The 23,470-nt window shown below is 44.8% G+C and overlaps 1 protein-coding gene across 1 annotated transcript; it reads right to left on the reverse strand.

Moving 5' to 3' along the window:
- Positions 1-1,526: 1,526 nt before the first annotated feature.
- On the reverse strand, positions 1,527-18,119 carry SUSD3 (sushi domain containing 3). Its single transcript, XM_009282579.1, has 5 exons — positions 18,110-18,119; positions 17,450-17,638; positions 15,806-15,953; positions 12,554-12,721; positions 1,527-2,168 (listed from the first exon to the last, which is right to left on the reverse strand). Exons 1-5 carry the CDS (start codon positions 18,117-18,119, stop codon positions 1,955-1,957), a joined length of 729 nt encoding a protein of 242 aa, XP_009280854.1. The 3' UTR covers positions 1,527-1,954.
- Between the last annotated feature and the right edge of the window lie 5,351 nt (positions 18,120-23,470).

Genomic DNA, 23,470 nt, shown 5'->3' on the forward strand with positions numbered 1-23,470 from the left:
CAGCCATTCCCAGCTGTCCTGCCAGAAAGCCCCACGCCAGCAGCGAGGAAGAGCTGCCGCTGTGACAGCTGGAGTGCGTAGCTTTGTGCAGAGATTTCACATCCTTGCATCTGATTTTCCACTTGAGGGCACCCTGCTAGGGCCTCCAGCTGGCCCCTCTTAGGGACTGCCTTGCACCGAGACTTTATAACGCATCTTCTCCAAAGCTCTCTGACCCCTTTGCGTCCTCCCAAACATCACCAGCGACCCTGCGAGCTGCCTGGCGCGGCTGCAGCCAGGCTGGCGGGGGCTGCGGGGGGTGGGAAAAAAAACGCCCCTGCGAGCTCCCTGGGGCGGCGGCGGCGAGGCTGGCGGTGCCTGCAGCTGATGGGACAGGCAATGGAGCCGGTGCCAGCCCCGCACGCAGCCAGAAGCTAACGCTGCGCACGGGATGCAAGAGTGCATCTGGGTACAGAAGCTGGCAGGGTCTGGCGGGGTACCGAAAAACTGCAGACAAAATGGTTCACAGCACAAATATGTCCTGATAAACATTGGCTAGTATTAATTTAATGAATTGCGAACTTAATTGGAACCAGTGTTGAGAAGCATATCCATTATCCTTTTCACAGCACATATTAAGAAGTGCATTGCAGAGGTGCAGACTGTTGTAATGTATAGAAGAACTGAGCTTATTAGGACAAAACCAAAGCTCCTTTGCTGTGACTTCCACATAGCTGAAGTTCAAGCACCTGTTTTTGATCTTTGCCAAGTATGGCCAAGATGGAAGAGGGCATTTCTAGGCCTGCCAGCAAGCTACAATAATTTGAATTTCAAAACTGAAACTTCAGAACTGAAGGTCTTAAGAGGATATCTGATTCATAACAAGCAGGACATACAATAAAACAATTACTGGGGCTTGCAATATAAGATCATACTTCCGTCATGACAGGAATGTGTCAATACCCATTAGACAGCTGATGACAGGAGAATAAATAACGCTTCAATTTGAACAAAAATAACTATACTATAACTATAAGATATACATGTGTGTGCATATAAACAGCAGAATAAGACCCGTATCAGTTACTTAACTATTCAAAATGGACAAAACAAGAAAAAAATACCTTGTTTCCTCACACAGCAAAGAGATTAATAATAGGAAAAGAAGGCAGGTTTCCAAAAAACGACATCGCCCCTTTACTTGGAGTGCTCTCACAGGGATGCTGCAGTGACCACCTGAGCCACGCTGCTCCAGGAGGGCTGCACCGCCTTCCCCACCCGCGAGCCCGCACACCGGCTGCTCTCTCGCACCGTAACATGTACACCAGCTATAGGTGGTCAGTGGTACGCTCCCTCGCGGGGCAAAGTGTGCCATAGTAAGGCACCCCTCCATACACTCTCCCCTCTCCGACAGGCTGGTGAATCTGGAGACGTGTCTCTACTGCACCCAGTCTCACACGGTCTGCTCTATATGCAGAGCAGATGAATTAAACAAAAAGGCCTTCCTGATATAAAACAACAGGGGCTTTTAATTAAAAACAAAATTTTATTGTAGTTCTATCATACTACTGTGTAAAAATATGGGGGATTTTTCATTCTGAAATGCTTACCAAAAACACTGGTTAAAAGAAGGTTGCGATCTTACTAATGTGTAATTATCATCAGTGATTTTGTATGAGGCAAATACACAAACTGGCTACCATTCCTCTCTAAATGTACAGAAGAACAATATTATGCTTTTGCCATGGTCACAATACACAGCACACCGTAGAGAATGGCTATGGACTGCCAGCCTCAACACTCATTTTTTTATATTTGTATCAGACCTTGAAGCATTTCTGTTAAATAACTATCTTGGAATATAGAAAACTTTCAAATTCATATGAATAATTAACTTTCTATGTTGTCTTTAAGGCACATATTTCTATCCAAATTTCATTTTGGTCCAGAGGAGCAATTGTATTTCAGACACCAGCTATCCAGGTATCTGACAGCTCGGTTTGTTATAACTATCCTTATGTCCATAGACTTCAACGACATGTATTGAATCCACTGTCTGTACCGCAGTGTTGTGTCCTGGTACAGCTTGTTTCACAGGCGCACTACTGCTCTTGGCTAACTTAGGCAGATGATCGTTGTCTTTGCAACACCGAGGAGCTACGATGTCCCGAGTCCACTCCTCCTGGAACCTGTAAGCATGAAGGAAAAAGTTATTTCTGTTTCATTTGCTCTGGTGAGGATACAGAACTTTCCAATCCATTTAATTGCACATCAGGCATTTTGCAAACAACTTGTGCGGTAACATATGGACTCACTTCTCCTAGCATTAAAACCAGTTGGCAGCAGCGGGGCAAATAATTGTGTCTCTCTAAAAGCTGATGCAGACCTTGAAAAGACTTGTGAGGTTGGTTTTATTTGGGGTTGGGGCAGATGTTGTTTGTTTGTTTGTTTTCCATCAAACGAGTCCCCAGCTTCAATTTAATGCTCCGCTATCTACAGACTATTACCAAGAACACCTGAATGCCGAGACTGGTGCAGAAGGAAAGTCCTTGCTTGGTTCGCGGAGCACTGTTGGGAGCACCAGAGCCCGTTGTGCTCAGTGGGATTCGAGGTGTTATTTGCAGAACTGCCAGCGATGCCTACGCAGCGCTGTCGCATCTGGCTTGTGCTAGCCCTTGGCTGCCCGACCTGGCTACCGCCTGGCCCTCCCAGAAGGGACCGCAGGCTGGGACTCTTATTTGCCGGCTGCGTGTGTATGCAGCACTGGCGGTCACCGGTCCGTCCTGCACCCCACCTTTCCACACCAGGGAAGGAGGGCTTGCCCAGCTGTGGGGTAAGCCAGCACAGGCTGCTGACCCAGACAGCAAATAACCCAGCGGTGGATGGTGTGGGCAGAGCAGCAGCAGTGGCAGACAGAGATGGCAGAGTTGCTCAGTAAACTACACACAACTCATTCAGGAAAACGGGGGGATGGGATCAGCTTGTTCTTGAACTCTGCTGCAAGGGGCACGACGGATGCAGCTGGCTTTAAGCACACGGCTCCGTGAACCAGAAGCAGGTAAGACACAGCCCTTTTGGGTTTGTGCCAAACTACCGTAGTCTGAGCGTGTGGGCTCTTGTAAAACATCAGTTATTCCACAGCAGCTGTTGGCACGCAGGGCAGATGCTGAGGTCGCTTGCCCCACATTCACTGCAGGTAAGCTGGCTCACGTGGCTCCTCTAGCTTCCTCTGCCGCCATCGGTGTTGGCCGCTGAATGCAGCAGCCTGCACACCCACACCCAGGACAATGCGGTCTTACCCTTTCGTACATGAAAAGCCGGTCAGGAAACAGAAGCTGCATTCTGCAATTATCAGTTGCAGAAAGCCAGCAGAAATGCTCATACACGAAATGTGCATACGTATAGGAACCACAGGGGAATGACAGAAAATAAAACCAAGTAACTGAGGTCTTGCTGTTCTGGTACAGAGTAGGTATGCTGCAGATACACCTTTCTTGTGAAGGAGAATAAATCTTGCTCTTCACTGGAAAGCTGTATGACAAAACTATTTGGGGCATGAGCTACAGTCAGATAGTATAAAGGCATCTTAAAGCACCTCTGCTTTTGATGCGAGAAGGCACTGTATCAGTGTAATCAGAATATACTTATCAAGGAGGTACTCAGATGAGCAGAATTTACCCACCTGTAATTTGGACAACATCAAACTCATCTATTTCTCAAAAAACCAGCCTGGTAACTTTACCCACTTTGTATTGATTTGTACTGTTTCAGCTGTGCCTTTTAATCTTGGTGCGTCAACAAGTCCTCAAGTATCTTCGTGTTTGACACCAGAACACCTATCTGAGTACCCCTGAGGCTTGCCATCAGGGAACAGAAGCTACATGGAGTAACGCTGCAGATCTTACTGCTGAAAGAAAATCTTCTGACATACTTGCTACTGTGCTTTCTTTTTTTTCTCTAGTACGAGGAACTCAGTTCCGTCTTCTTGAGGTGGTAGTCAATAGTTACAAAATAAAAATCAAATCAAAAGAGCGTGTACAGGGAGAAGAACTGGGATAAAGTTTTGCATGGGGTAGCCACAGCCTTTGCAAATAGCCCTGCCAGGATTATAGTTCAAATCTAGGTATTCTGGTTATTTTGCAATAAATACAGTTTACCTGGGCAGAATTCATCCCATTCTGATGTTTTCTCCTATGAGGCTCTGCACTGTGAAACTCTGCGATTACCCACAGTCCACCACCAACTCAGAAAGCCAAACTGGCTAAAACCATCCTGGCTAAGCAACCTCTTCCTCCCATTTTGGGAACTATTAAGCTTCCATTGACTGAAATAAGTCTAGTATGAGGTGACAGTAGGCACCCTCCATTCACTGCAGTACATCGAACCCTGTGGATGTCAGGGGGACAGTGAAGTCAGTGGAGTTCCACCGAAGCAGTGGCTGAGAAGAGCTATTAAGAGGGTTGCAGTGTCGACAAGGGACAGATAAACGTGCACGCAGTGGGCTCTCCTCTGCACGCATGGCTATCAGTCAGACGTGGCCTTCAGTTTGCACTTTCATCCTCGGGAGCTCTGTACTTTATCCAGAATAAGTGTGACTTTTTTTCAAGTGCTTCAACTTTCCTTAACTCCAGTTTCCAGCCGGGCTACTTCAAAACATCACGGTAAGAAGATCAGAAGACCTCCCTGTACTCTCATCTGGAAATGCAAACCCACCCAAGGATGTGAGGTGCGGAACAGCCTAGCTAGATGCACAATACGTTTGACAAGAACAGACTTCATGTGACAGCTAAAGTCAGAGCTCCCATCTGGGGAGAAGAACAGCCGCCATAGCATTTGTCAATGGGTTTTAGAGGATTCACAAGAATTTTGCTTTGTGTGACTTGAGAGCTGTTCCTAGCCGGAGGGGAAAATGCTGTTAATGGGACACCCGAGGAGTGTGAGAACTCAGAGCAGTGGGGCCGCCACAATGCTGCCCGCTGCTGGCACTGGCTCTGAAAAAAGATTTTTATACTGGAGGATGGGAGGGGATTTTTTTGTTGCTGTACGTCTGGTGACTTTGTACAAGACCCTGGGGTAATCATGGAAGCATTATGAAAACAATAATAGCAGCTTTATTGAAAGCACATGTTGCTGTGCACACACCCTCCACGCTCGTTGCGATGACAATTAAAGACTGAAATTCAGAAATCGGTATAATTTAGCAGCCAGCTATCCTACCCTTTGTGACAGGGCCCCAAGACGAAACCACAGCTCACTTCCCCTGCCTGATCTTTCTTTGAAATATGTGTGTCAAAAGGTACTGGAAGATTTTAGTCTCTGAAAGGTGGCGGTGGGGAACGCAGAGCACAGTAATAACAAACTAGAGGAAACAATAGCCTCCGTGAATAGAGAAGCTCAAGGTGGGACAACTCACAGGGGGGGACAATCTATATAAAAGCTTGGTAAGGCATTCTGGCCCTCTCCCGTGCTGGGTCTCCTCCCCTCTGGTCCTAAGTGCCACACAATCAAACATCGTATTTGTAGGGAACTGTATTAATTACGTACAACTGTATCAAACAGGTCATTTGCTCTTTGCAGCCATCTCACTGGATGCTTTATGTAGCGCAGTATTAAACACCATGGCGATGATGGGTCCTGCAGCCCTGGGAGCAGCCCACCGGTGCCTCTCTGCAATTTAAGCCTTGTCGCCGAGCGAGTGGGGCCACGTTCACACCTGCGCAGACATTCAAGTACGCTGTGCAAATGATCCCGCACACGCACCACAGCCTTGGGCGGCAGGAGCCAGCAGCGCTGAGCTCTGCACGCCCGAGCTTTCAGACAAACAAGAGCAATTTCTGACAGTGAGGCCAATCGTAAAAGAAAATGCATGGATCTTTTGGAGGGAGTGAAGAGTCCAGCTCTCTGGTGAGACTGCTGACCTTTAAAAGCACCCAGATGAATCGGTTTCCCCAGGACCTCTAAGAGTCTTGCACTAAGTCACTGTTGTAGAAGGTGTTTTGCCCCCTTAATTCTCCCACTGATGCATCTCCTGGCAGTCATTCTAGGTGTCCTGGTGGGTTTTTCTTGTTCTACTTAACGTTTTCCATTGAGCTTTGCAGCAGCTTGTCTCTCAACATGGGTATTTCTTCAAGTATTGCCCCCTTTCACTGTGGTAAATCTACACCACACTACCCTGCTAGTAGAAGGGCATCAGATCCTTCACCTTTTAAATCTCTTCTACTTAGGTGTTCAGAGGAGAAAAGCAGCTGGGAAAGTGCCCTCAAGGGGGCAGAGGGCAAGGTAGGAATGTGGCCAAGTGTCCCATCCCATCTTGTCCATACTTCTAGAAGGTCCTTTGGCTTACAGCCATGCTCCTCAGCAAGCCTGGGCGGACATGAACATTTTTTAGAGCAACACGAGTTTCTGATTTGCGCCTTCCTTGCAAGCCCTTACACAAGGTAGTGGAAAACTTCAACCATTATAGCCACTAAATCAAAGAGAAAAAGAAAACACATTTCATTTTACTGTGGGGGCCAAAGCTATGAGCTAATTTCACCAACCTTGCAGATGACTTCTTGGACTGACTGAAAACACCGAGTTGCCTCTCCTAAGAACATGCTGGCTTTGGTTTTTTTGCAAAACCTTTTTACTTAGACATCTTTGTTGTTGGACTGTCCTTATTTGCTTTTTGCCAGGTACACTGGTGATGCATCTTGTAGTCAGAAAAGGCTCCGATACAAAAATTTCAGGTACTAAAAGTATCTTCTGTGGGAGAATATACTAGCCTTTTCTCTGCAGAAGAGATTTTTTTCTTCTTGATAATATGCTCCAGCTGCAGTGGATATCTGAAAGGAGGACTTTAAACCTACCGAGACATGGGCTTTTCCATTTGACTCACTCCTGCAGTCAGATCAGCTACTTCATAGAGAATGTTTTATAACTTGGCCTAGAGCTGTGTAAAATAATTCATCTCAAAACAGTCCAAATTTGGAATGCACAACTTCTTCCAAATGCTTCCACACCAGGAGAAAAAAATCACCAAATTTCTTTGCTGCTTTTTAGACGTGTTTTTGGGCTGGACTAGTTTCTTTCTGGTTGTTGTCTTAGCTGACAGAGGATGAAAAGGAGTTAGTCTACAGCTAAATTCAGTTCTCCCTGAGTGTGGAAAATACTGGACTATCAATTCTCCCTTGCGAAATAACAGCACATCCCTGAGTCAGGGGAGTGTCTATTCCAGGACAGGTTACAGGACTGTTATGCTGAAAAAGCAAAGACAACAGAGGCTTCCCTACGTGCGGCTATTTCTTACCATAATTAGAAAGTTGATGCAAACTGAAACGAGCTCTCTCAGCTTTGTCTTATTACTAGCTATCTGTATTTCTCCTGGGACAGCTATCTTTCTGCGCATGCTGGTGTATAAATATACTACGGCTCAAACAATGGAGTGCCCAGTTCTTCAGTGTCTTTGCAGGCCCAAAAGGGTTTGCTGTTTGCTCTCACAATGGTTACACCAGATTGTGCATATTTTTATGATTTCTCCTAGAGGCATGGCTAGGACTACTTAATGGAAAAGAGGAGGCTGCTATTTCAGTCTGGGAGTCAGAAGCAAGCTGCTGGAGTTTCTCCGCCTGACGCCAGGCAGGGGATCCCAAGGCCAAACCTGCCTCAACCCACCTGTACCAACCATTCACCTGGGGAACAGCTACAGCTGGCCCACGGCAGCGGCTGAGCGTGCCCCCATGCCCGCCTTAGGGTGACCCCACTCGTCTTTTCGACACCAGTTTCTTTAGTATCACCCTCACTGACATCCACCTCCATCTCTCAAACGTTACCAGTAGCTGGCGCAGAGGAAGGACAGCTGTCATTAAGCTTCTCTTTGCTGGTATTTTGCCCTGTGCCTGTCACGGGGCAGAGGACAACCTGCCTGCTCAGGCAGCTGACTCAGTCCAAGCTCTCCCACATGGCTGTTTGCTGGGGATGGAAGAGGACTGTTCATCTCGGGTGGTGGTTGCCCAAGCAATTATTCCAGAGAAGGATTACTGCAGGGTCAGGTATTACCCTTCATCAGAAAATAACTGACTCAAAAATAACATACCCATTTCAAAAAACCTCTTAAACCCAGCACGGCATTTCAAGTGCTGGTTCCTCTGCAACACCAAATGTCCCTGATGCCCAGGACTCTCCCCGGCGAGACCCACAGTGCCCCTCTAACCCCAAGCAGGTGTGGTGCTCTCTGCTGCTTTGAGGAAGGTCCCTCACTTTGGATGAATGATGCCAACAGTCCTGGTTTCATTCTCATGCAGAATTGGGAAGACTTTTAAATCTTAAAATGTTAAAGAGAGCAGAATATAATTTACTGATTTTAGGCTTTTCTCCTATTACATACTGCAGTCAGGCTGTGAGAGCTATTCCCAATATATCCCCGTGTTGACAAGCCCTGCCTCTGCCTAGCAATCCTCCCAGGGGGCTGTTTTGGAAGTTCATGCACATTGTTCTCCTCTAACTACGTGGCCCAGAGCTGCAGCTAATCTCCCTCCCATAGATGACAGACCCTTTTCTTCAGCTAATCTGTCTCAAACCTCTGCATCACGCAGCAACCTGCTATCTCTGCTCTACGCTCTAAACTTCTGAGAAGCAATGCTGGGGAAAACATGTCCCTCCCAGCGGCCCCATGCCTTGTAACTTGGCTTTCCCTGCTCAGTATTAGCTCTTCAAATATTATAAAAGAGCAAATATGCTGTAACGCTTGCAGCTCCTGCGTATAAGACTGTCTGCTAAAAATTGGTATTTTTATCCTCATTATGATTCCTTACATCCAAATGAAAGAGGTGGCATCAACAGTGACTGCATTCTGTAGTTAATGATCGCAGGTATTTGTAGACATTTTTCTCAGCATTTTAAAGCAATTTGTTCAAGCAGCCAAGAAGCCAGAATGGGGCTCATTATAATTAGAGTAGTTGCCGCTAAAATTCAACACTTCCCTGCAAAACTATATATTCATCACATTTGTTCCATGCTTCAAACACAAGGGGAAGAAGATCTCATCTGGCGGCAGACAGGTCCAGAACAGCACACTGGGGCCTCTACTGTCCAACAGCTGGGCTTCTACATTATTTATAACTTCTATACATCAGCATTCTGCATCCACATTATGTCACCTCGTTACAGCCAAAATTATCTCATCGCCATACCAAGGCACCGCTTTAACAGATGATAGTTTTTTAAATCCTAAATTACTCTGTAAACCATAACAAATATCTTACCTGTCTGAAAGAATTGGCTTTTTGTTTTATTTTATATTGGCATACCTGAAAGAATTGGCTTTTTATTTTATTTGTTCTTACAGTATTTTTGATCCTTAAAGTGGTGAATCAGTTAAGTCTGAAAAGCAGCATGACCTACATCCTTTTCTAGTCAAAAATAGGCTAAGATATACTCAAGAGGGTCTTCTTGAAGGGTGGAGGAGTTCCCACTCTTCCAGATACTTCATATGTTACATGAAGAAGCAGCAGAACAATTTTCTTTAAGAAAAGGAAATGCTATCGTAAAAACGACCTAAATTGCCAAGCCTCCACCCACTCCTTTCTCAGACAAGGGCACCACTCATCTCTCAGCCTTCCCCTTCTAAGTGGGTTGCAAAGCCACTTCCCACGGCTGTATCACAGAGAACCACGCGTACTGCGGCCCTGAAAAAGGCAGGGAGAAAACCATCAGCCTCCCGTGCTTTTTAGGAGAGTTCCTTATTAGAAAAACAAAGTAGGATTTCTGATTTGCTCAGAGGTCTAGCGATGCATTGCACAAATTCCTCCACATGTCTGAAACATTAACACTAGGATAGGACAGGATAGGACAGGATAGGATAGGATAGGATAGGATAGAATATAGTATTTCAGTTGGAAGGGACCTGCAACGATCATCTAGTCCAACTGCCTGACCAATTCAGGGCTGGCCAGAAGTTAAAGCAAATTATTAAGGGCATTGTCCAAATGCCTCTTGAACGCTGAGAGGCTCGGGGCATCAACCACCTCTCTGGGAAGCCTGTTCCAGGGTTTGATCACCGTCTCGGTAAAGAAATGTTTCCTAATGTCAAGTCTGAACCTTCCTTGAGGAGCCTTGGTTAAATTGTCTTGGTTAAATTGTCTTTTGGCTTGTTTGTGACCACGGACGCATGCTTTGGTTCACATGCACACAGCAATGTACAGAAGCTTTCTTTCGGGCTTGCTTGCCCTCAGTTTTGCTGCTTTTTTCCAATCACCTCTATTTATTTCCTCGGACAATCAGCGCTATAACAGCTCCACCACTACAGCAACACCCACACGGTTAGAGATTCCTCCAAGCGTAGGCTGCCAACACGTCCACTTCACGTTAAACGGAGAAAGGTACCGCAGGAACAACCCAGGTAGTAAACAGGTCCTTTCATGCCGGTCTTCCCAGCATAAGCCAGCTTCGTGTTTGCACCTCCCCAGGGATTTGCCTGCACTGTCCTGCTGTTTCCAGTAAGCTGGATGTGCACAGGATGATGAACCAGCCTAATTCGCTACGCACAAAAAATAAGTCTTGCAAGTGAAACACAAAGCTGCCAGATCATTTGTTGCCTTCAAGAGTTGGCATGAAATACGTTAGCAGAATTCCCACATCTCATCCTGCGCATAATCCATTTGACAGAGTTAACCAGTAGAAATTAGCATCTTTTACTAACCTTGATTAAATAGATCTTATTTGAGTGAAGAAAGGGAACAAGGTACAAATTGATAAAGGGTCACACCTGTTCCTAGAGCAATTCCAGGACAGTTTTATTCAGGGTCTGTAACAGCTTCAATGCCTTTTCCACCTCCGATTAGAAGCGGCACCCGTTCTCCACGTGAGAAAGGGCTCGACTTTTGGCTCTGGGGTGCAGAGACTAATACACCTGCTCTCCTAGCTGATTTTTGCTCCGGCTAGCGATTAGCCGGGATCACATCACCTCTGCATGCTGGAAATAAAGTAGACCTCGATTAATAGCGGACCTCCTGCATCAGGAGGTGGGTATGTGCACCAGTATTTAACACAGCATGTGTAGTGTTCTACATAGGAAAAAAAGAGCTCACAGGCTTTCCTCCTCCTGCCCTCTGCAATTCCCCACCGAAGTTTACACATTCTCCAGTTTTCTAAAGAAATAATAAACTTGTTGATTTCTGGCCCCAGAGAAGCTGCTTATCCAGAAGGATTGTATATTCCCTGCTACTTTCAGTTAAGAAAAAGGGTACAGAATTTGGTAAACATAATACAGCAGCTTCTGCTCCGTGGAGTGGTGCAGATAAGAACCCAGAAGGAGCTCGTGGCTCCAGCAGAGCACTAACTTGTTTACAGCCCTTTATAAGTTTATCCGTATTATTTTAAAAGCAGATTACACTTATACAAAACATTAACATTGTAGCAGATTGAAGTTGCCCAAAATTAAAAATTGCATCCTGAGTCTTCTAAAAACTGTTTAGGTTATAATCAGCATTTAATTAGCTTTATACATCTTTCTGAAATCACCCAAAGCTAGGAATTGATTAAGCAGACATCAGACTTTTGTGCAAGTGCTCCGTTTGAATATAATTTCCAGCTGCACTGTGACATGGAAGTAGGTTTATAATCTGTATAAAATTGTTTTCTGCAGGTAACCACTACACATCACAGATACTGCTGTACATAAAAGCTGTACAAGTGAGCAGTGAATTAAAAGCAAACAAGGATTGTGCTATGTATTATCGTACCTGATGACGACGCAGAACCCAAAGGATATAAAAGACACAATGACGTGCGTTTATATGAATGGTAATAGCAAAACAGCGATTAGAATTTAACACGTATTCATCTTTCTGTTTTTCTTCTGTTGGCAACAACACAGCCAGCGTAACACATCGGGACACTGTCAGAGGTGATTTTGAACTGACACAAAAAATACCTATGCCCACCATCCCCGCATCCACAGTACGTGACGCGCTTTATTCCAGCGTGGACATTTCTTTGGACTACCCAGGTGAGGGTTCCCACACCGTGAGCATTCACGCTGCCTTGCGGATGAGGATCCCATTGTGTTTGCCCTGCACACCCTGATAACGAAACAGTATTTCTCAAGAGAACTTTCGTGGTCGCTGAGGGATAAATGGTAATACTCGGTGCCCACCTTGAGCCATACCGCGGCCCCAGGTGTCCCTGCCTGGCTCCTGTCCTACGGCTCTTAGGCAAGCTGGCACCTTGACACCACTAACCAACAGAGAGTAGTGACTTTCCTGCTGCAGTTTAGCATCAATTTAACAAAGCCAATTAAAAACCTCTCTCCAGTCAATCCAGTGCAACCTCCCCTGCAGACCAGGCTTAACCAAGCACTACTGGGGACAGATGAAAGAAGCTGTAAGGAGGGAGGTCACGCTCAGCTTCTCTGCTGTCTCACCTTTTGGCAACATTAATTCCCCACAAGACGGGCAAGTTCAAGGACAAGCCCTGACAATCCACCGGCATCACGTCCTCTTTAGGGACATCCCTTTAAAATGCATTTTCAAGGAATCCTCCTTCTGAAATTTGTTCAGCAAACTCATTCAAACCCTCTATATTTTAATAGCCTTACCTGTAGAAGCCTTGGTTATCATATGCCGTGTTAGTCACATCATCAAATACGGATTTATTCCTGAGTTTCTTATTGTTGTTGTTATTGTTTCTTCCCTTCAAACCAAAGTAAGCAGCTTGCATGTGCTCTAGTTCTTCAGTTCTGAGCTGATACCACAGCTGCATATCTCTGCGAAGAAAGCAAGGGGTAAAATACGTGACTGTGATGAACGGCTGTATATCTGAGCTTTTATCTGACCACAGCCCTGACTCACTAGAGCTTAAATCTAAATCCCGGTTTACTGAAGACAGCACTTAAACACGTGCTGAACTTCAACTGTAAGCCAAATTTCCAGAGACTTAAATGCCTGCTTAAATACCTTAAGGTGGGGGGTTCTTAAATAGCATAAACATTATTCTGTAAAATAGTGTTATTTTAAGTATTATCCAGCACTCCTCAAAAAACAAGCAAACAAACAAAAAAAAGAGCAATTTTCTTGTGAGCATCTGTGGACAGTTCAAAGGAACAAAACCCCAATAATTATGTCAAATTGATTCAGTAGATTTTGAGACTACAGGCAATAGGGAAAGTCACATAAGGCGTGATGTTGTGTCAACGTTCTCATGGATCTTCATCAGTGACACACATCAGGCCAGATCCTGTTGTACGTGAAAAGACTACAGACCATCCCCATTTTATGGAATAAATTATTTCAGAAAAAAAAGTATTTTCTGTGAATTTTTGCAGCACTGCCATTCCTAAGGGTTCAAAAATCACCAGGCACGTTGAAAAGATGAATTGACTTAAAAATGGAGGAGACGGGTAGTGTTGCCTTTGTTAAGAGCACGGCTTACTCAGTTGCCTTCAGGATTTCCTTTCAGAAACGCTCAAGGCGCTTTTCATGCTGCTCTCTACAACTCTGGGGCAAAAAAAAACCATCACAATTTCTTTTCTTGTTTTTAAAGGAAGTCTAAGATTTGCATAATCACAGACATTGACACTAGCTGATGGGACGCGATTAAACTGTGAGGGCTGGCGATGTTGATTTTGGTGTCATTTCTGTCCTCTCAGGATGCAATCCTGCCCCTACCAAAGAAAACGGCAGCTACGCTCACGCCGTCGGACAAGGTCTGCGAGGAGGCTAAATTATGTGAGGATTTTCAGCAGCCTTTGTCCTTTTTCTTTCCAAATGCAAGGATAAAACACAAGATGGCACTTCAAAGATCATCAAACAGATACCCTGCAAGACAGGTTTGTAGGCAGAGGTGATCTTTTCTAGTAGACCAACTAGAAGAGCCAAAAAAAGTAGACAGGCAGACTTCAAAGCTAAAGGCAAGATGAGGACATCCTCCCTACCCCAACGGTACAGACTACCTTTTCTTTCAGAGATGGTCTAAGAGACACTTGTTTAACTAATCCCCTACCAAGTATCCTCATTTTGTGTTATCAAGCCTGCAGCTTCTCTTCAGATTGATGCTCTGTGCATCCAAAAGTTGATCCACGTTTTCTCTACGTGCGGACCCTCGCGCACTTACGCCCTTGGACGCTGCCGGCTGCAGCAGCGCTACCGCCCCATCTGACACCCTGCAGCACGGGCCATGCTCTGTGCATCCAAAAGTTGATCCACGTTTTCTCTACGTGCGGACCCTCGCGCACTTACGCCCCCTTGGACGCCCGGCTGCAGCAGCGCTACCGCCACATCTGACACTCTGCAGCACGGGCTGCGGGGCGAGCAAGTTTCATACAGGCATGTGTTACTCTTTCTCACGTGACATGGACGGTTTCTCCATCATCTCAGTTGCTTTCTGACAGCAGGGCCGAGCCACACAATGTCTGCAGTGCCCCCAGGTTCCCCCCCCCAGGAGCGGGGCTGAGTCGTGGATGGGCCAGGTTGGAGCAGCTCCTTCAGGAGGCAGCGAAGGGAGGACAGAGGGCAGCAGGGAACTGAGAAGCTCCCAACACAGGCAATCATTTTATGTCCTGATGACAGAACCAGGTCAAAACGTCTGGTGTGAAGGGCTTTTCTTTTGTGTGAGAAAAATATCAAGTCATCAAAGTCATGTGAACAGCTAGTTTGGACAAAACTCCATTTAAAATAAATGAAAAACAAGGACTTTGATATGAATAGTCTTATCAAAAAGAAAAGCGGTGATTCCAAAAATGCCAATCAACCCTTTCATTTAAAAAATTATTTCATACTATCAGTGAAAACCTAATATTATGAATGACACCAAAGACTTTCTTTTTTGCCTCACAAAATCCTTTCAAGGGAAACAGAAAATCTGTATTTTGGTTACAATCAGATTTCAAAATGACAGAATTTCCCTCCTAAGCTGATTCCCACACAGCTCTAGATAAAACACAGCCCGGAGCAGAGAGACCTTCACTCGTGTCCTCCCCAGTCTCCCTCTCCTCCACCGCTACCCCACCTCACTCCAAACACTTCTCTGAAGCAAGAAGAGGCTTAGCATCAACCAGAAGTGCAGCTTACTGTCTGCACAGCAGGCATCAGCGGGACAGGGTGCAGCCACCCCGCTGAGTTACGAGCAGCGGTGGGAACGACGAGCAGGAGAAGTGGGAGGGAAACGAAGAAGAGGTGCCCGTGGAAAGCCGCCTGCAGCAGGTGACTTTGGGTGGATGCTCTCATGAACAACAGTGGCTCGGCTTTAGCGTACAGCCAGAGGGGGTCACGCAGTCACCCTTCACACTGAGTTTTTATAATGGACTGGATTGGTAAATTTTACTTCTTCCCGTGCCTGTCTATAATCCTGCACTTCAAGCCAGAAGACAAAATCCGACATCCTTCCAGCACAGTGTTGTGACAGCTTTAAGTATGCTTTGCAGACAGTGAGGGCTTTGGTGGTTTTGACATGGGTAGATTAATTTGCCCAGCAGTGTTCAAGGAAAGCAAAGGAAAAAGATGAAAGAGAGAGAAGAAGGGAGAACGCAGCCAATCTTAAATAATTCAAGGAGAGAAAGACTGGGCCAGCAAATAAGACTTGTATGTTCAGCTTCTGCATAATCCTGGGTAAATCCAGATCTGCCCAGGCCCACTGAGGTCATCTGATATTAACAGACATTAGGTGCCTAAATAGTCTTGAATTCCAAGTCTTTCTATGCCTAAAGCCTAACCTACAAATTAAGGATTTTAAGTAACTAACATCATTGTGGTGTTGCGAGCATCAAGTCCTTTGAAGCTCTCTGCTATCACAGCAATGGGGTCCATATGATGTACAGTCTTATGCCGGTTTTAAAAATCTTTTCTTGACATACCTTTGAGTCCTCCTCCTTTCACTTTTCTTCACACACTTGATAAGACAACAAGTTAAAAAAGCCATGGACATCAGCAGAATGACGGCACAGCTCACAATAGAGGCAATCACTGCGACCTTAAATCCAAAAGTCTCATATTTTGATATGGCTGCAGCAAAGCAAACAGAGAAGCACATTTCTAAGGTCAACCCATGAACTTATCTTTCACATTTTCATTAAACCATGCTGAATCCTGTCTGCTTCACACTTCTGCTCAGTGAGGACGTCCACGTTAGTATGTGTCAAGATACCAGAGTATCTTGGCTTCAGCTTAGAGCTACGCAAGCCTCAAATTGGGCTATTTAAAAATCTCCTGTTTATAAGCTACTAATGAATTGTTCACAAGTATTTCACCACTGCAACTAATTAAACACAATGCCTTTAGCACTGCAGTAGCTAAAAAGCACAACTTTGTCGGCATATCAAATGCAGATGAGGTAGGAGACTCCTATAAGCAATTGTTAACAAGGACTGGAGCTGCAAAAACAAATACTGACAGGGGTAAATGGGTTTAAAGAAGCCCTTCAGAGCAAGGAGAGTTCCATATAGTAACATCCTATTTGGCAGGCAGGGAACAACAGGTCTTCCCCTGTTTGGGGAAGGATGCAGGATGGAAGGGACAGTATCTGCAGGGCTGAGTGTTCACAGTGACCTGATGTTGGAAGTGAATTATCCAGACAAAAGGAGGAGTGGGAATGTGGTGTGGCACAGCTAACGCAGATCTCTGCCAACTCATCTGGAGCACTAAGCATGTCTTGCTTCAAAACTCATCTAGTTCTTCCAACATCGCGATGACCAGCATCAGAAATGGTTCAGCTGAGCTCCACACAAACCTTTACATTTCTGCGGCCTCTGGAGGGGAGGATTTATCTCATTTTTCTTTAATGGAGTCTCTCAAATGAGAGATAAGAATAGCTGAGTTTGTGAGAGAGCGATAGGTGTCTAAAAGAGCCATCCATCTACCAGTGATTTAAAATCATACAAGGTCTGAGACACAGACTGAGATTCTCAAAGCTCAGAGGTACCATGTTTTGCTTGGGCCTGCTTCTAGTCAAATTACTAACAGCCTTATAATAAATAAGAAGGAACACAGCGTGAAAGGTAGTTAATGTTGTTGCCATTCAAACGCTATTTGTCAATATGGTAACTTTCCCATGCGGCTGCCCACAGGCAGCAACCTAAAACTGTTCAAAAAATATCTCTGTGTTTCTTTTACAGCAAAAATATCTTCAGAAAAGAATGCCAGGAGATTACAGGGTTTGCAAATATGCTTGCACATTAGTTGGTCATATCTATACATTTTCAAAAGAAGGGTACAGCTTGTAGCTACAGAGCCACAGTTATTCCGGGTACCACACTACCGGAGTCACTATGTGAGATCAGGCATAAATCCGACTGAGTCTTTTCTGTGTCACGATAATGAATTATGTCAGAACACATATGGAGCACAATTACAGTCAGTGGGGGCAACTTTGAAGGAAATTGAATTTGTCTTTTTCCTTGCACAGATGTCTAGAATTAATCTGACCATTGTAGGAGATAGGCAGGGCAAAATAAACACAGTGCAGCCCAAAGGGACTGGGAATGGTTTGGAAAGAACCTTACGCTTGCAGGAGGGCACTCCGGCTGTCCACTGGGTACCGTTCCCTTTCCAAATGCAGGTGATGACGCCTGGTCCCTCCAGCTGGTGCTCGGCAGAGCACTGGAACGTTATCACCGTCCCCACGGCCGTGCCGTTGCCGTGAATGATCTGCAGTGTGCCAAGCTGGGGAGGGAAGACGTGGCTGCACTGCCCTGCGGAACAAAAACAAAGCAAGACAATGCAGCGCCAGAGCCAAAAGCGAAGGTCCACTTAAGTTTTATTGCAATCGGATTGTAAATCAGTCCAAGTTAATGGTCAAAACAAGTAACAGACCTCAGGGCGGGCGATGCTGACTGCTCTGCCAAGTACCAGCCCAACGCCAAACCCCCTTCGGTGCCGTTCAACAGCTCCACTGCCCTGACCCCCGGCGCAAAGGGAGGTTTTACTCGTGTTGCAACATTATCTACTTAGACTGGTACATATTAAACATAAAAATAATAAAAAAAAAGCCATTCTGTGAGTGGCATGGTCTCCTACGGATTCCTGTCTTGTTGGACTCTGTGTGTTTAATTAAGTACTCAGGCTGGCATCTTCCACGCTGGGAGTACTCAAAGCGTATCTTCCCCCTTGCAAACCTCCCAAGATCTAATGGACTGATCACATATTTCAACGTTTGAGCCTACCTGGTAGCATCTTTTCGTGATCCTACAGAAACTTCCTATCTTTCAAGAGCGCTGCACCTCTGTTAGTCCTGGCTGAAATGAGCCGGCAGGTTCAAAAGCCACTGAACAGGGCGGGGACAGAGAGAGACACACACATACAGCACGAATACGTTCGACTTATCTCCACTTTCAAGCGACAAACTCTGCTTTATAGTATGTAATTAATTTTTAGTACGTTTTTGTTCATTCGGCTTTTCTCTCTCTCTTTCTTTGTCGTTCACACTGCTGTTCTTTGAGGCACGGAGCTGTTCTCCTCTCGGCCACCTAACGTCAGCCACTAACTTTATACATTGGGGTTTATTGTCACAACATTCCTTGTTTCACACTCATTTTAAACACGAATTTTAATGATCGGTCATTAAGACAACATATAATATCCAGATATACTTCAAAGATAACAACAATAAATACATTTTCTGGTTTTGTACCTGCGCACTGACAGAATCTGGAAACTGTTTTACATAATCTTTTTTTTTTTTTTTTTTTTTTTTTTTTTTTTTTTTTTTTTTTTAATTTACTAAATACCAGCACAGCTTCTGCATCAGAGCCCAAGTTCCCTATCTTTTGCTGGATTTCCAAATGATTTCAGCAGACTCAGAGGCAACTGGGTCGCAGTTGCAAGACCAGAGTTGCAAGCACTACGGTGACACACAAAAAAATTAAAAGGGGGAAAATATGCTTCCCACACTTAGAAGCAAAAAGAAATGTAGAGTTTTAATAGCCTCCTTGAGAAGATCTTGACAGAATCATATGTTGATAGCACATCTATTTTATTTTTAATACTAAAACTCCCCCCTGGTCATTAAGCTTCTGCAATCAAACCGCAGCAGACAGGCTTACTACCTATCTTCAATTTACGCCCTTAAAAACCCCAGCCCCCTGGAAAACCAACTCAAAGACATCTCAGCAAAAGACCAAACAGAAACCACAGTGACAATCACCGGTCTAATCTACTAAGTAAATATGTACTGAGGACTAGCTTTTAAAAACATGCCTGTTTTAATTCCATGCAGATCTTTGTTTTGCCACTTCTTTCAGTCTCTTACTGTGGCAGCAGTTCGCCTCCACGAGAGCAGGTATTTCCTAGAGCGTTGTTTCCCTTCGTCTCTTGTCCTTCCCTCCAACATCCCATTACTGTAACACATGGGGTGTGTGCATCGGACAACCTTCCTCCCCACTTCAGATGAGCATTACGAGCTTGGGCTTTTCTTTTTACCTTAATCACTCGGAGACTTACCATGAAAAACCATTGTCCTAAGCTGCAAAATATCTACCTTTTTGCATTTTACACTTTCAAGGCTATTTTTAGATATCGGATCACATACTTAAGAGTTGACGTCGGTGACAATTCCAGCTGCACGAGATGCAGAAAGTAATTCAGGGCCAAATTTGATTCAAAGTACATCTGCTTAGCCGCCATAGCAGCCCTCATTAGACACGTTCAGCAGGCTTGCCGGTTTACCTGGACTCGTTATTCAGCCTCTGCTCTCCAAAGAATAGACCATTTGGCACTGGATCCTTTCTTTCAAGGCATATTTCATTTAATCCAGCATTGGCCATGCTGAGTAACATGTGCAGCTGCAGCTGGTTGCTCTTGACCCTTTCCTGCGCTGTCCTTGCCCATGATACGCCGAGTGATTAAAACCTCTCAATGTCAGTGACCTTGTCAGCATTATTCCTCAGCCATGGATTTTAAAATATTTTCTTCACTTGAGCACTGCAAAGATTTCTAACAGCCCATGTCCCGTGAAGCCACGGACATTTCCTCGCTTTGGCCAGGGCTGTAACAGCACCGTGTCATCCCCAGAGGATCATTCCCATATCAACGTAACAGGAGCAGGAACCCCAGAGGCTCATCTTAACGACAGCTAACGAGAGCTAAACTTTCGAAAGCTTCTATACCCGGCTTTACACAGGTGCTGAGCTGAAGGTTCATCCGCTGCATTTCATGTACCTGCATTGGGCCAGAGTAGAAATACCATTTCTTCTTCTTCGTCTAAGAGCTTTTCAACGCAATTTCTTCCCACCAAAGTCAAAACATTAAACGTGTCACTACTTTTTGCTTTTTACAAATGCCTTTATTGAAATGCATAGATGGATTTTTGCCGGTATGACTTTGTGAATTTTATGCAAGTTCGGATGTAATATCTCTGGGCAAAATTTGCCCTAATTTTCATCAGCAATGGTCTTCTAACAACTCATTTGTAAAATAACTCCTGTAAGCTCTAGCATCCTTTGCTATTAACTGTAATGTTTTTGTGGTTACTTGCTGCATTCACTGTTCTGCTAGGTTAATTTTACCCTTCCATCTCCAGAAAAACACTGTTTAGTAAGCTTCCATCCTTGTATTTATATAAGCAGATGTTCCATATAGATTTATCCTTTGAATACTCTTCAGGCATGTCTATTTGACCAAATTTACTAAAATCAAGAACTTTATCATTATTTTTTTAATTATATTTATATTTTTGTTTTCAGCTGAGGCTGGTGTTTGAGGCTGCATTGCCTCCTGAAGTAAAACACAAATACTGCATAAACATTTGTGCTGACCAGATTTACATCTTGATTTATATTTCTTTTCTAAATATCTAGAAAATACCACGTTCAGGTCTTGGGTTGCAGTAACTGTTAGCACCCAGAAATGTAAAATTGAATAAAACCCCTAATTATTGCTCACGTAGCTTTTGCAATAGCTGCCTCTCAAACCCCACAGATTCGTGCCTGACAGCCAGCACCTAAAGCTAGGAGGAGCGCTTGAGGAATTAACAGCCTATCAGCCATTTCTACATAGTTTGTAGTAAACGGGAGAATTCACGATGTGTTGTTTCGCTTTGATTAGCTTCATGGCATCGTTCCTAGACTTGATATGTGTCTCCAGCGCCTAGTTCCCATTACTCCTCGCTGTCGTTCTCCACTCCCAGGCCCGTGCTCTGCTTACACTTCCAGATACTGGCTACTACTGCCAAGCTCAAGAAGAAAACTCACTTGCCGATACATCCCTATGAAGCAAAGGCTGGACATATTTTTTTAATTTATTTTGAAGTCCAAGAGAAGTTGTGAGAACTCTCGCTTGTTCATTTTACTCATTGAAAAGGATTAACAAAATGCCTTGTCCACTCTGCGTACCATGCCCCCGTACAGCATCAGCTCTGGTGAACCGGGATGACCATCAGCCATCGGCTAGCCAATTCCCTTCAGGGCACAAAGAGCTGAACCCCTTCAAGTTCCTGCAGCTACTTCTGCAGCTTCTTGTAAAGCAAGAGCTAATTTATACAACTGCATTTCTTAGTTTGGCTTCACACTAAGAGGATACCCAGTGTTCAAAACGTATCTGAAACTGCTGCTACCGTCTGCCAGCACAGAAGGGCATTTGCTATAGCAAATAAACAGATTATTTCATATGACAAATAACTGTCCTCAAAGTAAAGACACTAAAGTGTAGCTTACTCCATAAATTCTTAATTCACCCAAACCACTGTGTTCAGAAATAGCCACATACATGATTTCCAGGCACTGAAAAATACAGAGTAATGAATTTTCCAGGCACTGAAAAATACAGAGTAATGCAAGAATTAAGACAAAATAATCCAAAATATCTCTTCTCATGCACAGACAGGATTATCTGTATCACAAAATCGATTTGTCAGAGTTACCATATGGTTTCATTGTCAGCAAGCTGCGGATTTATGTTTTGCTGATAAGAAAACAGAAATGCGAGAGCAACCTAGGCACGCTTGCCCGTTAAACATTTCCTGTGCTCCTTCCATAGCAAAACATAGAGACTAAAAAATCAAATACATCGCATAAGTATATACCAAAATGATCTAAAACACAGCAATAATTACCTGAAAGCATGTTATTAAGGTTGCCACTCGCTGTTTGTGCAGAAAGGGAGCGATCCATGACTTCGCCTCATTATTCCCATACACACGTAACTCAAGCCTTTGCGTTGCTTATTGTTGACTATTTAATGCAACTAAAACACGCTGGAATGACCAGATGCCAGAAAGATACAGAACATGAGGTTCTATAAACCCTGCAGAAAATAAACGTGCTGGTATTATTTCTGCAAGTCTATTTTCCTACAGAAGCATGCCTTAGAAATTAGTGTCCCTGAAGTCACAGGCATAATGCTGAACATCCGCAGCAGCCTCACAGAAGAGCCCTTGGAAGAGCTCGCTATGTCAAAAAGCAAAAGAAAAGCAGCTAGAAGTGAAATATGAAATAAAGCAGATGTAGTAAAGCATCTTGTGTGAGTGAAACCACCGCGCCCCAGCATTGGTCCCCTTGCAACCGTGCCTTCGCTCCCTCCCAGAGCTGGCCGTGAATCCTGCCAGGGCCGAGCACTTAAGTGCACAAAGTGCTGCAACAACAAATGGCTACCAGGAGGAGCTTATCCTCCCACTAGAAAATTCAGACACTGGCACGGCTTTTTAAGAAATTAGTGTTAAACATGACACCAACCCAGCAGTAAAAGAGAGGGGGGGAGGTCCAGGCTTTTGAAGCTGCAGAGCTTGAACAAGGTCCCCAGCTGTGCTGCAGCCACCGGGAAGCTTGCTATGGAGACCTCCTACTGCTTGGTGGCACCAGGTAATGACCTGCTGCAACCTTTTCTAACAAAAGCACATGTCAGCAATGGCATAGGCTGACCTTTCCTACCTATTTCACTGGTTTCCGAGAGTCACTATAAAGCCGAGATGCTGGAAAGCTGTTATAGACCTCTCTGCCTTCCAACACGCGGGCACAGCCCTGCAAAGTTATTCCCGTGGGGGGGGTTTTGGAGGTCCAGGTGTGGCACAAATCACATGCACCAAAACACAGCCCTCTGCACACCCATGACTGTAAGGACCACCTTCGGCGGGCAGGGCCAGGCTCGGCCACCGCTGCCCAGGGGAGCTTCACGCTCCGGAGTCTGATGGAGACCTGCAAGAACTGCAACAGCAGCCACGCTGGCAGCTGTTCCCCGGGGTCAGTCCCATGGAGGAACCATCTGGAGAACTGCGGACAGTGAAACCTGAAGGTACCTACAGAAGACATCTGTCAGAGCACATAGTCTGAAAAAAGAAATGCAACGTGTTAATGATATGTGGGTCTTGCATCTGCCTGATTTCAGCATTTCCAAATGAAAATACTCCCTAGAAAACATTCTGGGTTTCTATTGAAAAATTAATTTTAAAATTGTGAAAGAGGGAACCCGATTTCTGATCATTCGCACAGGCCACCATTAAACACTCATGGAAATGCTTTTTCAAAAAAGCTCATTCTCCCATTGATAAAGAACTTCCATGCAATTAAGAGAGAAGGAGGGAAGGAGAGAAAAAA

Source organism: Aptenodytes forsteri, unplaced genomic scaffold (genome assembly GCF_000699145.1).
Source record: "Aptenodytes forsteri isolate BGI_AS27 unplaced genomic scaffold, ASM69914v1 Scaffold438, whole genome shotgun sequence".
NCBI lineage: Eukaryota > Metazoa > Chordata > Aves > Sphenisciformes > Spheniscidae > Aptenodytes > Aptenodytes forsteri.

Excerpts from the sequence above, each read along its gene's own strand:
- SUSD3 (XM_009282579.1), bottom strand. Across the intron at positions 15,954-17,449 it reads CGGAGTGCCCTCCTGCAAGC|CCATATCAAAATATGAGACT; the intron begins GTAAGGTTCTTT and ends GCTTTGCTGCAG. Across the intron at positions 2,169-12,553 it reads GATAACCAAGGCTTCTACAG|GTTCCAGGAGGAGTGGACTC; the intron begins GTAAGGCTATTA and ends TCATGCTTACAG.